The sequence below is a fragment of the Drosophila miranda genome, chromosome 4 (genome assembly GCF_003369915.1).
Source record: "Drosophila miranda strain MSH22 chromosome 4, D.miranda_PacBio2.1, whole genome shotgun sequence".
In the NCBI taxonomy this organism is placed as follows: Eukaryota; Metazoa; Arthropoda; class Insecta; order Diptera; family Drosophilidae; genus Drosophila; species Drosophila miranda.
The window spans coordinates 14,886,447-14,901,905 of record NC_046677.1 but is presented as its reverse complement, the minus strand read 5'-3'; the positions used below and the strand labels follow the sequence as shown (position 1 = coordinate 14,901,905).

General features: G+C 43.6%; 2 protein-coding genes across 2 annotated transcripts; both read left to right on the top strand.

Moving 5' to 3' along the window:
* Positions 1 to 735: 735 nt before the first annotated feature.
* LOC108164327 (cytosolic non-specific dipeptidase-like) lies at positions 736 to 2,432 on the top strand. The gene has a single exon (XM_017299982.2). The coding sequence runs from the start codon at positions 815 to 817 to the stop codon at positions 2,348 to 2,350; it is 1,536 nt and encodes a 511-aa protein (XP_017155471.2). The 5' UTR covers positions 736 to 814; the 3' UTR covers positions 2,351 to 2,432.
* A 3,055-nt stretch (positions 2,433 to 5,487) lies between these two features.
* Positions 5,488 to 11,895, top strand: LOC117189066. Its single transcript, XM_033394025.1, has 4 exons — positions 5,488 to 5,593; positions 10,953 to 11,195; positions 11,397 to 11,550; positions 11,607 to 11,895. Exons 1-4 carry the CDS (start codon positions 5,576 to 5,578, stop codon positions 11,645 to 11,647), a joined length of 456 nt encoding a protein of 151 aa, XP_033249916.1. The 5' UTR covers positions 5,488 to 5,575; the 3' UTR covers positions 11,648 to 11,895.
* The last annotated feature ends 3,564 nt before the right edge of the window (positions 11,896 to 15,459 follow it).

Below are 15,459 nucleotides of genomic sequence, written 5' to 3'. Positions count from 1 at the left end.
TGATTTAGCATTCGCCTGCGGAGACAGCACCGCGACTGCTGTTTCTGCTGCTGCTGCTGCTGCTGTGGAGCGATCTCCTCTCTATATAGCCATAAAATCGTGTGACATATCCGCAATTTTTCAAGCCACTCGAGCTTGCGTTCAAGTGTCGAAGTCGGGCTTAACGGCGCTCCCCCGCTGGGAGTTGAAGCTTAAGCTGGTGGAGCCACTCCACTCCAGAGCATTCTGGTTGCCATTCTCCATTCTGCTGTTCGCTGGAAAAGTGTCAAAGCAATTTGTTGAAGCAGCCGTGAATTTGTGTGGGCGCCCGATTCGCTGAACGCCCCCGAAACTAGCGACGACAAAAGCTTTCAATAGTCCGTTCGTTGGTGTCCGTTTGTGTCCGTTGGTGTCTGATGGTTGAGGGGCGGAATTGTTTTTCCACCGATCCGATAACCATCGATAGCCCACGCCAATAATGTGAATTTGGATTTGTGAATTTTTGGTTTCGGGCCACAGGCAAAGCAACTAATTGCCGGCGATAATGCCGCTCGATTCTCTCATTTTTGGCAAACTGCTGACAAATTATTTATGATATAATTTTAAATTCCACTTTTCGGCTAGACAAATTACCGTTCTCTCTGTCTCTCTGTCTGTCCCGAATGCGATAATGAATTATGTGTATGGTGTCGCACATTTAATTATTTTTATTACGACTCACTGCTCTCACGACCTTCGGAAGTATTCACCTTCGAACCTGGACCTAGCTGTGTTCTGGAATTGAGTTATTTGTATCTGTATTACAAACAAAATTCGAAAATATTTCCCATACAAAATGTCCAAATTCAATTTTACCGTGGTAGACGCCGACGAATTGGCTAAGACGTCCGTCATAAGAAGTACGTCGTTCGGGCCCAACTCCCCTCTGAAGCGCCTCTTCCAGATGGTCGTCATCAAGCGCGAGTGCTACATAAACGATCTCTGGGAGCTGGTGGGCCACGAGACGGTGTCCACCCGGGACGAAAAACGCGATGACATGAGGAGGGCCATCGACTGGCTACTTAAGCGTCTGGCGGCCATCGATGTGGTGGCCTTTGGAGAGCATCTGGGAATGCAGATGACGGACGCATACCAGCCCATTCCCATGCCCAGGGTAATCATTGGAGTGCTCGTCCATAGTCCCAGCAAGCCGACGATTCTGGTTTATGGAAACCTGGACGTGGAGGAGGCTGTCGTGAGAGATGGCTGGGGTACGGATCCCTTTGTGATGACGGAGATCGGCGAGTATCTGTACGGGCGGGGCGTCGCCATGGACAAGGGGCCGCTCTTGTGCTGGCTAAATGCCATTCAGGCCTACATGGACGCAGGGGTTCGCCTGCCCGTCAACATCGTCTTCGTCATCGAGAGCATGGCCCACTGCGGCAGCCTGGGCCTTGAGACGGTCCTCAAGGAGCGGATAAGCTTCTTCCGCAACGTCTCCTGCGTGGCGATGGCCACACGCCGCTGGCAGAGCAGCACCACCCCGGGATTGATTTACGGATCGAGGGGCCTGATCTACTACCACCTGGAGGTGCAGTGCTGCAACCGCGATCTCAGCAGCTTCGAGCACGGCGGCACTCTGTTCGAGGCACTGCCGGATCTCTTCTACCTCCTCAGCTGTCTAACAGATCCCCAGTTGAACGTCCTCATCGAAGGAGCCGCGCATGCCCACCCCGTTGACATGAATACCGTTAGGTGTGCGGACTTCAACTACGAGGAATTTGGCGATAACTTGATGGTGCCCCGCCTTCCCAACCGCAGACATAAGCATTTGGCTCTCGCCACGAACTGGGCCATGCCCCATCTCTCGATACACGGCATCGAGGGGGCCAACTCCGAGGCAGATGTCCGCTTTGTGATACCCCACAAGGTGATCGGAAAGTTCTCCATTGCGCTGGCGCCCAACCAACGACCGGAGGACGTCACCAAAGCCCTGCAGAAGCATTTGGGACAGGTTTGGCTACAGCGGGCATCGCCCAACAAGATGATGCTGTGCGAGAAGTTCGTTATTCCCTCCTGGACTGGACGCTGCAACAGCCCCGAGTATCTAGCGGCCACTCGGGCCATGAGCAAGACCTACAACGTAAGGCCGAACTTCATACGAGACGGCGGCTCTCTGCTGGCTCCCTCGATTTTTCAGAGAGTGCTCAAGAAAAACGTGGTGGTGCTGCCCATTGCGGAGAACGACATCGGCGGGAGTCCGGTGAACGAACGCATCTCGGTGGACAACTACATCAAGGGCTCCCAGATGCTGGCCGCCTTCATGTGGGAATATGCCCAGACCAACCCCGAGAGCGATTTAGTCGATGGCATGTGTATGCCAAAGGACTGAGACGCAAAGCGGCGACTCCTTTGTTCTATGCCGTCAACACTAAATACTCACGTCAGCCAATAAATCCACTTCGGTTCGCAATCGAATGGGGGATCTCTTGTTGAGGTCGGGCTTTGCTCTCTCGCACAGCTTCCAAATGGGTTAACCTGGAGCAGAAGCCAAAAGCCTGGACCTGAACCTGGACCTGGACCAAAAGCCGGTTTCCCTTTAGGTGTCAAAAGCAATAAAACGCCGGCCTGTAATCAACGCGATCCTAAATAGGTGTACAAATTACACCAAAGTCCTTAATTATAGCGAAACCGCCATCGTCCAAACCCCACTCTCCACTATACTCCAGTGGAAGTCCCAGACGCCTAACCACAAAACGCCATCGTGATCATCTTGGCTCTGGCTTCGGCTCTGTCTCTGAATGTTTACTGGAGGTTGTCGGTTCTCGGTTCTGGATTCTTTCATTCCTTCGGATGGTATGGGACTTGTAGTACGAGTAGGCTTGCAACTATTAAGAATTTGGCACGGTCTCAGGGGGCTCCTACTGCTGCTGTGGCTGTGGCTGGCTTATAACTTACACCCAGATCGATCAGTGCAATTGGTGTAAATGTACTTGCCCGCAACAGAACGGAGAACAGAGAGCACATCGTCGAGGGCCAGCACTTGGCGCTCATAGTTGGTCTCTTTTGGCCATGCCGCACGTTCGTGCTGCGAAAATTACATTTGATCGATTTGATCGGCGCTACAAGATCAAAGGGAAATGAAAGACAGCGACGAGAACGCCGACGCGGACACAGACTCAGTCTCTCTGCCAGTCCCTGTCCCGGATCCATGCGGACTGCGGCTGGAGCTGCTCCATCTGAGCGATCTGGTGATGAGGACCTTTGCTGGTGATGAACGTTTATTTTTTGCAGCTTTTTATACCCTAGATCTGCAAGCATTTCAGCATTATCATATCGATTGTTAATGCAGAGTGCTTAAGATGTGTGTAACGTCCAGAAGGAATCGTTTCCGACCCCATAAAGTATATATATTCTTGATCAGCATCAATAGCCGAGTCCATTGAGCCCTGTCTGTCTGTCCGTCCCTATCAGCGCCTAGTGCTTAAAGACTACAAGAGCTAGAGCAACGACATTTTATATCCGGACTTCTGTGTCACCCACTTCCGCCCCCGCAGCCTAGAGTAATCAAATTTGGAATCCACACTCCTGTTAGATCTCACTATTTAACATATATTTCAATATTTTGTTGTCCCTCATTTTTTAATTTTTTAAGTTTTATTTTAAACAAAAACAATACAAATCAAAAATAATTAAAACAAAAACAATTAAAATATAAATAAAATTAAAATAATGAAACAAAACGAATCCAATATAATAATTACACTTAAAAATTGAAAATAATCATTATTCAATAAAAATCAAACATAATAATTATATTATAAATGTTTTGATCCAAAAATAATAATTATTCAATAAAAATCAAGAGTAATAATTATAATAATAATTATTCAATGAAAATCAAGAATAATAGTTATAATAATAATTATTCAATAAAAATCAAGAATAACAATTAAAATAATAGTTATTCAATAAAAATCAAAAATAACAATTATAATAATAGTTATTCAATAAAATCAAGAATAACAATTATAATAATAGTTATTCAATAAAAATCAAGAATAACAATTATAATCATAAAAATCAAGAATAACAATTATAATAATAGTTATTCAATAAAAATCAAAAATAACAATTATAATAATAGTTATTCAATAAAAATCAAGAATAACAATTATAATAATAGTTATTAAATAAAAATCAAGAATAACAATTAAAATAATAGTTATTCAATAAAAATCAAGAATAATAGTTATAATAATAATTATTCAAAAAAAATCAAAAATAACAATTATAATAATAGTTATTCAATAAAAATCAAGAATAACAATTATAATAATAGTTATTCAATAAAAATCAAGAATAATAGTTATAATAATAATTATTCAATAAAAATCAAGAATAACAATTATAATAATAGTTATTCAATAAAAATCAAGAATAACAATTATAATCATAAAAATCAAGAATAACAATTATAATAATAGTTATTCAATAAAAATCAAAAATAACAATTATAATAATAGTTATTCAATAAAAATCAAGAATAACAATTATAATAATAGTTATTCAATAAAAATCAAGAATAATAATTATAATAATAATTTTACAATAAAAATCAAGAATAATGATTACACAATAAAAATCAAAAATAATAATTATATAATAAATGTTTTGATCCAAAAATAATAATTATTCAATAAAAATCAAAAATATTAATTATAATAATAAAAATCAAAAATAATAATTGTATCGACATTGTATCCGTCGACATTGTATAATTTGTATTATTCCCAATACTCAAAATGAGTATAAGGGTACTGTATTAGATTTGTGGTTAAAATGGATGTGTGTACCGTCCAGAAGGAAGCGTTTCCGACCCCATTAAGGATATATATTCTTGATCAGCATCAATAGCCGAGTCGACTGAGCCCTGTCTGTCTGTCGGTCCGTCCGTCAGTCCGTCCCTATGAGCGCATAGTGCTCAAAGACATTTTATATCCAAACTTCAGTAAGATGTCACTATTACACGTATATTTCAAAATTCCCCCGTAAAGGACGAAAATCTGTGGCAACAATATTGAAGATACGAAAAAATTAAAAACGAACAATAATAGAAAATGACCATATCTATCAGATTGCCGAATTTGGATCGGATCGGATTATTACTAAAGCCAATAGTAAGAGATCAGTCGCTACGCAGCGCCCGACGACACGCTCAGACTGATTTTCTGTCTCTCTCGCACGCACTCTTTGTCGTGTCGTGCAATGTTAGCGCCGTCTGGTGGAGGAGAGCCATACTGATTAAGTATCGGGTATAAATGTAGCGGTCGCCGCAGCAACTCACAACGTTACCCCTCGTTGATTATATTTTCAGATGTAGAATATAGGGCGACAGACTCTCTCCCCAATTTTCGGAGAGATATAGGATAACAACAGTGAATAATAATGATTTCGAAAAGGATTCTTCCGTATTCAAACACATCTATTGGATATTATTTCCATCAATTCTTATTTTAGAAAAGGAACTGCGAACTATTTATGTTGCCCAGAACGATGTCATTTAGAAGCATTATTTTAATGAACGAGTGGACTTCAGGAACAGGTTTAAGTCTGGATGCGTGCCGAAGCGGATGTAAGTACTCTTTTCTTATTCTTATTGAATTCGTTCATCTTGTGCCTCTTGCCATTGAGATTCACGCTCATTTTTATAATCTTGTTTGATTCGTTCTCCCAAAATGGGGCACTTTGTGCTTAATATTTTCATAGTTGATTCAAGACAATGCTGCACACCCTATCGCCCCTTAGCCACAATCGATCTGAAAGCTATCTTTTCGACTCCCTCTACCACATATACATATACGCTCAGATATCTTAATCTGTGCCGCTTTTGCGTTTCAAGTTAGTGCGCTGCGCCACTGCGCTGTTGGGTTAAGAAGTGTGAAATTTGCTTAGCTAACTGGTGGACTGGGATGCTGGCAGTTCAGACCGACTCGGAGGCCCTACAGCGGCCCCAGGCCTCCTCTTGGAATAGGGCAGACAGTCAGATAGGTTAGCAGATAGGTAGCCGGGCGAAATGGCCAACGAGCCGTGGCCATGTCCACTCGGTAACGGTAGGCGAGGGAAATTCAGCACGCACGACACAACACACAAGGAAGAGTAGGGGACGGAGTATGGAATGAGAGGAAAATAGGCGAGTGTGACCATAACTTATGCGCAAATTATTCGATTTGGAGGCGTACAAAATGCAGATACAGCTACCCAATAATGGCCCCGAACGGGTTGCTCTCTCTCTACCGAAGAAGCTGTGAAAGTTGCACCGACTCCAACTGCGACTCCAAACTGCGGGAGAAAGAGTAGCAAATTTGTAGAAAATTGAATGCCACCTACCCATCATCAGTAGCCACAGATGGAGATGGAGATGGAGTCAGCGTCAGGGCTATAGCTGCTGGAGATTCGACTGACCACGTAGGCGGCACACGGATTCCAATGTGTAATTTTTGTGAATTTATTTTATTTGGCAACAACTCAGTCAGTTGCTGACTTGCAACTTTAAGCGGCAGAAGGGGGAAAAAAATCACAAAAATAATTGGCAGCCAAGCAGGCAGGCAGGCAGGCGGTGGGAAAGATTTCTCCCTAGGCTCTGGCTAATTGAAATTCCCATGCTCATCGCTTTGTGCCTCTAATGGCGACCCCAGCTGCCACACATTCTACCAGAGAGAGAGACGCAATCTGAATCTGGCCTAGCCAATTTAAGCCAAATCGCATAACAACACGCACTTTCCGCCACTGCCAATGCACGCACTCATGGACTAGAAAAACTGAAGGAATGGGAATGGGAACGGGAGTCCAGCACAGGACAACAGGCCTCCACTCTGACTCTGATTCTCATTCTGCCTCTGATTGTGTCCGTGTCTCTGGTTGCATTCAACAGCCATTTTCGGTGCTTTTTATTGTCAGTGACAAGGCTGGGGACCCAGAGCAGAGCCTCGTCCTCCCTGGCAATGTCCATCGGAATGGTTCTCATGTGACCCGGCTCGGGGCTGGGACTGGGGCTGGCTGATTTTAATGCTGCTAACGAAATTTAATTGGCCTCTAAATGATTTTAATTGTGCCACTGATGTTGGCCATAAGTTACAATGCAAATGGCCGGCAATTCTAGATCCCACAGATTGCAAATTCCCCGTTCGTGTTGCACTTGAAAATGGAGGAGAAAAATGGCATCAATCCAGTGGGGGGGCAACTGGAGCTGCAATGTTCTAATGAGCACCGCAACACATTTGAACTGTTTTTCAGATTGTTCTTCATTAGGGATAGTTACATAGATATTTCCTTGGCTGTCTTGTGTTAGAATAGACAGTTAAAGGATTCTACGCGAATAATCTACTTATGAACCCTTCGAAAATGGCAGACAGCGGCAACAAGTTAGTCGAGAATACACATCCGCTTCGTTTCTTCGTCTCGCATCAGACAAATATCGAATCTTCCGCTCATCCAAAAGTGCTGATTGGTGCTTTGGGTAAAGAATGTCCCCATCGTAATCTTTCGGATCAACTGAAATAGTAAACAATAATTGGTCAAATGGTTTGCCGGATCAGCTACTTTCTTTATAGAACTATCGTAAATTATTCTTATGAATTGTTTTAGTTACCCAGGCACCTTTATGGATTCAAGGATTCATGGAATCATTCCACATATTTTTATGGACTCTTAAGTGTGTGTCCCCCACCATCCGCTGTATATTATAAGCAAAACCTTTTTACGAGTATTTATTTATTCCCCAAATGAAAACTTTCCCCCTTCATATTAATCCGATCTACCTAAAACACTCACCTCTGTCATTGCCATTTTATTCGACATCAACGCTGCTGCTGCTGGCATCATCGTCGTCATCGTCATGGCCACCGCCCTGTCAAAGTGCCATCAACATTAACCCAAATGAGTGGAAAGACGATTTTTAACAATAAGACGGACTACGCCCCAGTTCCACTTGCAAATTAATAACCTTTCACCTGAGTTTTAATTTAAATTCCCGCGACTTATCCGCCCAACCATAACGATCTGCTATGGATCCACCTCTCGCAGACCAGACCTCCCATCGGAGACGGATATATGTACCTTCGAATACCTTCGTCAAGGGCTCTTGTCCCGGTCCCTGGCTGACATTTCAAATTTCGCAAATGTCAAAAAACCGCCGTCCGCGCTTCGCCGTGGCTGCTGCTCATTTGTCTTCGAAATTTGCCATAACTGTGGACCGAAAGCCAGCCGCACTTTTTAACACTTTTCACTTAGGCGGTCTGTCATGGGAGTCTCGTCTCTCTGTTACATCTCCTGTCCCCTATCTGTCTCCCCGCGGAGTGGACGTGGATGTGAATGTGAATGTGTGGCCAGGGGCCAAATCTAAATGCTCTCGTGCAAGACCAAACGGAGTGCCGACCTGGCCGACGAGTCATCAAGCCCTGACCCACCTGGTGGCTCATCTTGGTAGTTCCTTTCCTCCGAGCTAAGCTCACTTTCCAGCCGTTGTTAAATAATTTCACAGTCTATCAATTAGCGTGGCGATCGCGCCAGCAGGATCGTGCTGAAACAGTGGTGCAAGTGGCTGAAGAATATATGTTTTCCTCTATAGTTTTTTACATTTTTGCACACCACATCGACCTTTACAACCACTGTGCAAACGGCAATATGGTTGTAGGCAATTTTTCATAATGTTGCAGTCGCTTTGGCCACAGTGAGTGCAACGGCTGCACCGCCAGTTAGCGAATACTGGATACCGGCTGGCTCTTATGACCTTAGGGGGCTGGCAAAAGGTGGTCTCGCTGATGGCTTACGTCTACGCTACTCATAAAATTTCAATTAATCTGCGTGTCACTGCACACGGACAACAACCACACTCCCCAGAGATCTCTTTCTCTCTCTCTCTCTCTGTACGAGGCTGGTGCTATGCTAAATGGCAGCTACGGGGATTTAATTAAATACCAGAGATGCCATGCCATGGGTTATGGAGTTGGCCTGTATTAATAATAAGCCTTCAGTTTCCTCTTTCTTAGCCGATTATAATCTTTGAATCTGTGCATCTTTGGATGTATGGATATGTATGCCTTGAGGGCAGACAGCCAGCAAGACAACAAGTCCGAAACTCGCACACAAATTAATCTTCTTCAAATTAGCATCTTGATTAGCCAATGAAATGTGTAACCCATGCCCGAGAGACACACCGAGAGCTACCCGAGATCTCGGGGAGTTCGCTATAAAAATCAACAGAAAATATCCGAATCCAGTTTTTGATGATCATTGATCATTTCTTGGTGCCAGCTCTCCGATTCCGTTCGCATGGGCTCTGCTGTTGATGTGATTACAATAATTAATCTTGCACGAGATTATTGTTTCTCCCAGCTCCAAAAACAGCCAACCAGCAGCCATCGCACGATCGTCCAAGACCCAGGTCGGTGACGCAGTCAGAGTCAGAGTCGAGAAGTTTTGAATCTGTGGTTGTGGCTGGGATCGCTGCTGTTTGGCTGGTTTCCTTTCCTCAAGGCGCCAGCTACGGGAACGGCGTCAAATTAAGTGTTTGTGTCGCTGGCCATTAATCAAAACATATCACAAATTTCGATATGAAAAAGTGTTTTGTATATCAAAGCAAGCCAGACACACACAACGATCGTACATCGTGCATCGTACAACTTGTTCCATGTCGTGTTCCCTGGGTGTCGTCGTTGTCTGTTCATTTATTTACATTTATTTCTGTGTATACTCTCCTGCGTTTTTCCTGATCTGCAAATGTCACCTGCTGTGCCAACACCACACACATGTTGGTTCCACTGATTTCACTGGCAGGCAGGAGACACCCAACCTTTGATGAATGATGGACAACTCTGCCAGCATCTCCGGGTTGGGCCATTCATTTGTTGCACTCGCATTTGGGAATTCATTTGAATCGGGATGCTTGCAGCTGGGATTTTGATGTGCTACTGAATCGGGTTTGCCGGATAAAATTTATTTACTGCCTAATTGCTGCTTAAATAGACACGCTTGTGGCCATAAGCCTTGGCTCTAACCACAGCCGAAACTTGTTCACTTTTCGGATATATTATCTGTTGCAAATATCAAAGACAACTAGCAGCGAGCGACTAGCCAATGTCAACAGACGGCAGTCAGGTGACAGCAGCAGGGGCAAGGCATGTGGCAATTATATATAATAATATGTGCAACGGCAACAACTGCAACAATTGACCACTTGAGGTTTTCAACAAGTTTCAACAGAATGTGACACCTGCAATCGAGTGGCACAGACCACGCCACGACACAAGCAGCACCAGCTACAACTTGCAGCTTGTGGCTGCATTTAAGGCCAAATTAAAATGCAATTTCGAAGTTCAACACCTTGGTCAATGGGAGCTGGAGCTGGGCTGGCGATGTGGTTTCTGCCTGCCGCTCGGCTAATGACATCTGTCTCGGTAATCTGTCACTCCGATTTGTATATAAAAAAGACAAATCGAGGAAAGCAAATGGCGAATCGTTAGCTCTATAAAACTAATTATACTGTTTATGTGAGAAGATGTAATCTTAGAGGAAGCTTGTACAATGCCAGGCATATACCGATCCAATTGAAACTATTTTTGTTAGATCTGAGATCATTAATGATCTTGATCTACTTGAAACTATGCCGAAAAATTCCCCTAAGCCTTGAACGTTGTGCGTACCATAGCTTAATACTAAGTATTGCAAACTTTTCCAAAGCAATAAGTCTTTCACCAACAAATATACAAGAAACATTAATTGGAATGTATTCGTATTTTTATACCCGTTGAAATCCCGATATAACCATTTCAATTCCATTCCACTTTTTACTCTACATGACTGTCTTCTATTTTAATTTCTACATGAACATACTACCGCCACCTACAATCATTTGTTCGAACCTTAATTTATACATTACATATACATGTAGCTAACTTTTCTTTTCTTAACATTTTATCTACATATCATCCCAGTCAGTATATGTACATGTAGATGTGCCAGTTCATACACCGAATATGTTGCAAACGACCTTTCTGGATTGGATCCCAGTGACTTCGGCTCTGATCCCAGCTCCCAATGGAGATTACGAATATTTTGTTCCTTCTGAGAGCACATCGTGCATCCGCCAGCTGCTGGTACGACGTACTTGCCTCGCACGTGCATACATTACCGTCGTCGTCTTCCTTCCTGGACCATGCTTCATCCGCTTTCGTCGGGTAAGTTTTCCTTGTTTCCCCCCTATTAATCTTTGCCATTGACTATTTTTTCTTGGTTCTTTTATTTTGTATTCCTTCCAGCTCTATTAGTCGAGACCCTCTCTGGCCACAAACTGCTCTGCAGCGATCCCCTCTTCTTACCTAGGCAGGTAAAGCTATTAAGTTTTTATTTATTTATTTACATTATTTATCCCGCCGTAGCTCCTCGTCCTCTCCGGAACTCTAAGAGATGTGCTCCACAATGTGGCGTCCCGTCCTCTGCAGCAGAGACTAATGATCGACAGCGGTATTTTTGTTTCACGGGAAATAATCCATGCGCCACCGAATCAAACGCTGGGCTTCAGCTTCGAGACGCGTAAGTAAAACAGTATATAATTATGAATATATTTAAAAATATTTCTTCCTTCACAGAAAACTTATGTATGTATGTGCATACATACATTACGCCTTGACACAAACCGAGTCGTATCCGATTTCCCCACGCAAGACGGAATCCCAGTCAGACAGAATCGTATTCCAGCTGGACAGAAGCGCATCCTTTGCAAGAGGCCGAACCTACCAAGCCGCCGTATCTTTTGACCTGGCCATCGACAACAATCTCAAGGACTTTGGCTATGGAAACCAAGGAGGAGCTGCGTGGTCTACTAGACTCTAGATAGATCTCGTTGTCGTTAGGTTTAAGGATACATACGTCTATATGTAGTAGATAAAAAATGTAATCAACTTGTTTATTTGTTTATACCAAGTTAAGTTATGATAAATAAAACTATTGAAAAATCATCCTTGCTGTATCCTGTATCGGGAAAACTACAAAAAGGCGTGGCATGCCCATTTCGGTTCACAAATAGCGGAGAAATCTAAATATTGTTAATTGGTGAAAATGTCCTTGATCCTTGATAAGGACTCCATAAAATCAGTGACAAATTTCCGATCACAGGAAGCCGTCGCACGTTGCGATCGGGCCACAAGAAGCCGAGATAACCAAATATGTAGTGTTAGAGTCCTTACCAAAGGATCAAGGACATTTTTTCTGATCACAGGGGGCCATGGCACCTCCCGATCGGGTCACCAATAAAGGAGAAAATGAGATATATATGTCTTGAGAAAATATCCTTGATCCTTGGTACTTTATAAGGACTGCATTATATCAAGGATGTTATTCCGAACATAGGAAGCTGTCGCATGTCCCGATCGAGCCACAAATAGTCGAGAAAACAAGATAAGTATGGTTGGGTTCGTTGGAGTCCTTACCGAAGGATCAAGGACATTTTTCTGATCACGGGGGCACTGGCCCGACCGGATCGGGCCACAAATAAGGAAGCAAGCAAGATATATATGTTTGGAGTAAACATTCTTGATCCTTGGTTCTTGATAAGGACTCCGTCATATCAGGGACATTTTTCCGATCACAGGAAGCCGTCGCACGTCTGATCGAAAAAAAAAAAAAAAATAAAAAAATCTTGATCCGTCTAATAGCGACTCCATCATATCAGGGACATTTTTCCGATCACAGGAAGCCGTCGCACGCCCAAATCGGCCCACAAATAACGCAGAAAACAAAACCGGCTTATAACTGTCTCTGAAAATGTAGTTCAAGTAATCCCCGATGGGGGCGCCACCGTACAAAAAGAAAAAACTCTCGTCAAATGGCTAAAATCTGGATGGGATACCAGGCGAACAGAAATCAGCAGCAAGCAAATGTAGGAAATGCAAAAAATTGTGTTGCATACTTTTGGGGAACAATAAATTTTAAAAAAATTGCAGTTACCTTCTGCTGATTTCTGTTCGCCTGGTATCCCAGCCAGATTTAGGCCGTTTGACGAGAGTTTTTTCCTTTTGTACGGTGGCGCCCCCATCGGGGATTTCTTGAACTACATTTTTAAAGCCAGTTACAAGCCAGTTTTTTTTTCTCCGTTATTTGTGGGCCGATTTGGGCGTCCGACGGCTTCCTGTGATCGGCAAAATGTACCTGATTTTTCGAAGTCCTTTTCAAGGACCAAGGATATCCATGATACAAAATATTCATTTTCTCCGCTATTTAGGGGCCGATCATGACGTGCGACGGCTTCCTGTAATCGGCACAATGTCCCTGATTTTATGATGTCCTTTTCAAGGACCAAGGATATCAAGGATCAAAACTATTTATTTTCTCCGCTATTTATGGGCCGATCAGGACGTGCGATGGCTTCCTGTGATCGGAAAAATGTCCCTGATGTGACGGAGTCCTTATCAAGGACCAAGGATCAAGGATATTTACTCCAAACATATATATCTTGTTTGCTTCTTTATTTGTGGCCCGATCGGGTCGGGCCATGGCCCCCGCGATCAGAAAAATGTCCTTGATCCTTCGGTAAGGACTCCAACGAACCCAACCATACTTATCTTGTTTTCTCGCCTATTTGTGGCTCGATCGGGACATGCGACAGCTTCCTATGTTCGGAATAACATCCTTGATATAATGCAGTCCTTATAAAGTACCAAGGATCAAGGATTTTTCTCAAGACATATATATCTCATTTTCTCCTTTATTGGTGACCTTTATTGGCCATGGCCCACTGTGATCAGAAAAATGTCCTTGATCCTTTGGTTAGGACTCTAACACTACATATTTGGTTATCTCGGCTTCTTGTGGCCCGATCGGGACGTGCGACGGCTTCCTGTGATCGGAAATTCGTTCCTGATTTTATGGAGTCCTTATCAAGGATCAACGACATTTTCACCAATTAACATTATTTAGATTTCTCCGCTATTTGTGAACCAATATGGGCATGCCACTCCTTTTTGTAGTTTTTCCGATACAGGATACAGCAAGGATGATTTTTCAATAGTTTTATTTATCATAACTAAACTTGGTATAAACAAATAAACAAGTTGATTACATTTTGTATCTACTACATATAGACGTATGTATCCTTAAACCTAACAACGAAATCTATCTAGAGTCTAGTAGACCACGCAGCTCCTCCTTGGTTTCCATAGCCAGGGTCCTTGAGATTGTTGTCGATGGCCAGGTCAAAAGATGCGGCGGCTTAGTAGGTTCGGCATCTTGCAAAGGATACGATTCTGTCTGACTGGGATTCCGTCTTGCGTGGAGAAATCGGACACGACTCGGTTTTCTGTGAAGGAAGAAATATTTTTAAATATATTCATAATTAAATACTGTTTTACTTACGCGTCTCGAAGCTGAAGCCCAGCGTTTGATTCGGCGGCGTATGGATAGGGGGATTGCTGACATTATTTCACTAGTCCCTGCTGCATAGGACAAGACGCCACATTGTCGACTCAGCGACACAGCAGCGGCATCAGGAGTCCCACAGTCCAGCCAGGAGCACATATCTTGGAACTCCCAAAAAAAGACGAGGAGCTACGGCGGGATCGCTTACGGACGAGGTACGGACGGCGAGCGGACTTGAAAGGCGGGGAAGAGGAGCATGGCAGTGGTGGGACCCAAAGGTCACACATGCCAAAGGCACCAGCTCGGGCGACAGCAGTCATGTCCCGAGGAGCGCGCGGCGTCGTGGCCTCATGCCCAGGACCCGGCTTGTAGTGCGCGATGGAAGCCGGTCAGGCCCCTCAAGTGGACAGAAGTTATCGAGTGCACACTCGCTGTAAAAACCGGAAGACCATGGTGGGCACAATGGAGTCCGCGGGCAGGCAAGAGGTATTCCTGGCCACCGCTGTATCGCGACCCTCTCGTTCGCGGCATAGCAGTTCGTGTCTAGAGAAGGTCTCGGCCACAAAGAAAAAATAGTCAATGGAAAAGATTAATAAGGGGGAAACAAATAAAACTTACCCGGTCAAAGCCTTGCGTCGTAAAAAGTACAGGTAAATGCATAATGTACCAGTTGCTGACGCGATGCACGCGATCGTGAATGCAGTATCAATACAGTATCAATCAATGGAAGTATAAATGTCAATGGAAAATCGCCAGTGCGGCGCAGGACATGGAAAAGTGAATTTAAAGCATCGGGCCACTTATCGGGGGAAATATATCATGAAATATGCTCTCAGGGGAGATACAAAATTCGTTTTCTCAACAGGGTTCAGCCACAGAATCATGAGCCAGCCAGACCAGCTTTGTCTGACTTAAGTCTTGTTCGGTGTAAGAGCTGGCACATCTATGAATGTATATACTGCATGGTTAATGATATCATATGTTACATCCGAGCCAATGTAGATTTGTTTAGATACTTGTTTATAAAGTTTGTAAGTAAATTAATTAATTTCCCGACTCTAAACATCTTCAAAATTTCCAGCTCCAAAA

Bases quoted from the DNA above. Each gene is read 5' to 3' on its own strand.
- LOC108164327 (XM_017299982.2), top strand. From the start codon at position 815: ATGTCCAAATTCAATTTTACCGTGGTAGACGCCGACGAATTGGCTAAG.
- LOC117189066 (XM_033394025.1), top strand. The intron at 11,196-11,396 runs GTAAGTTTTCCT...ATCCCGCCGTAG, and splicing joins GCTTCATCCGCTTTCGTCGG to CTCCTCGTCCTCTCCGGAAC. The intron at 11,551-11,606 runs GTAAGTAAAACA...CTTCCTTCACAG, and splicing joins GGGCTTCAGCTTCGAGACGC to AAAACTTATGTATGTATGTG.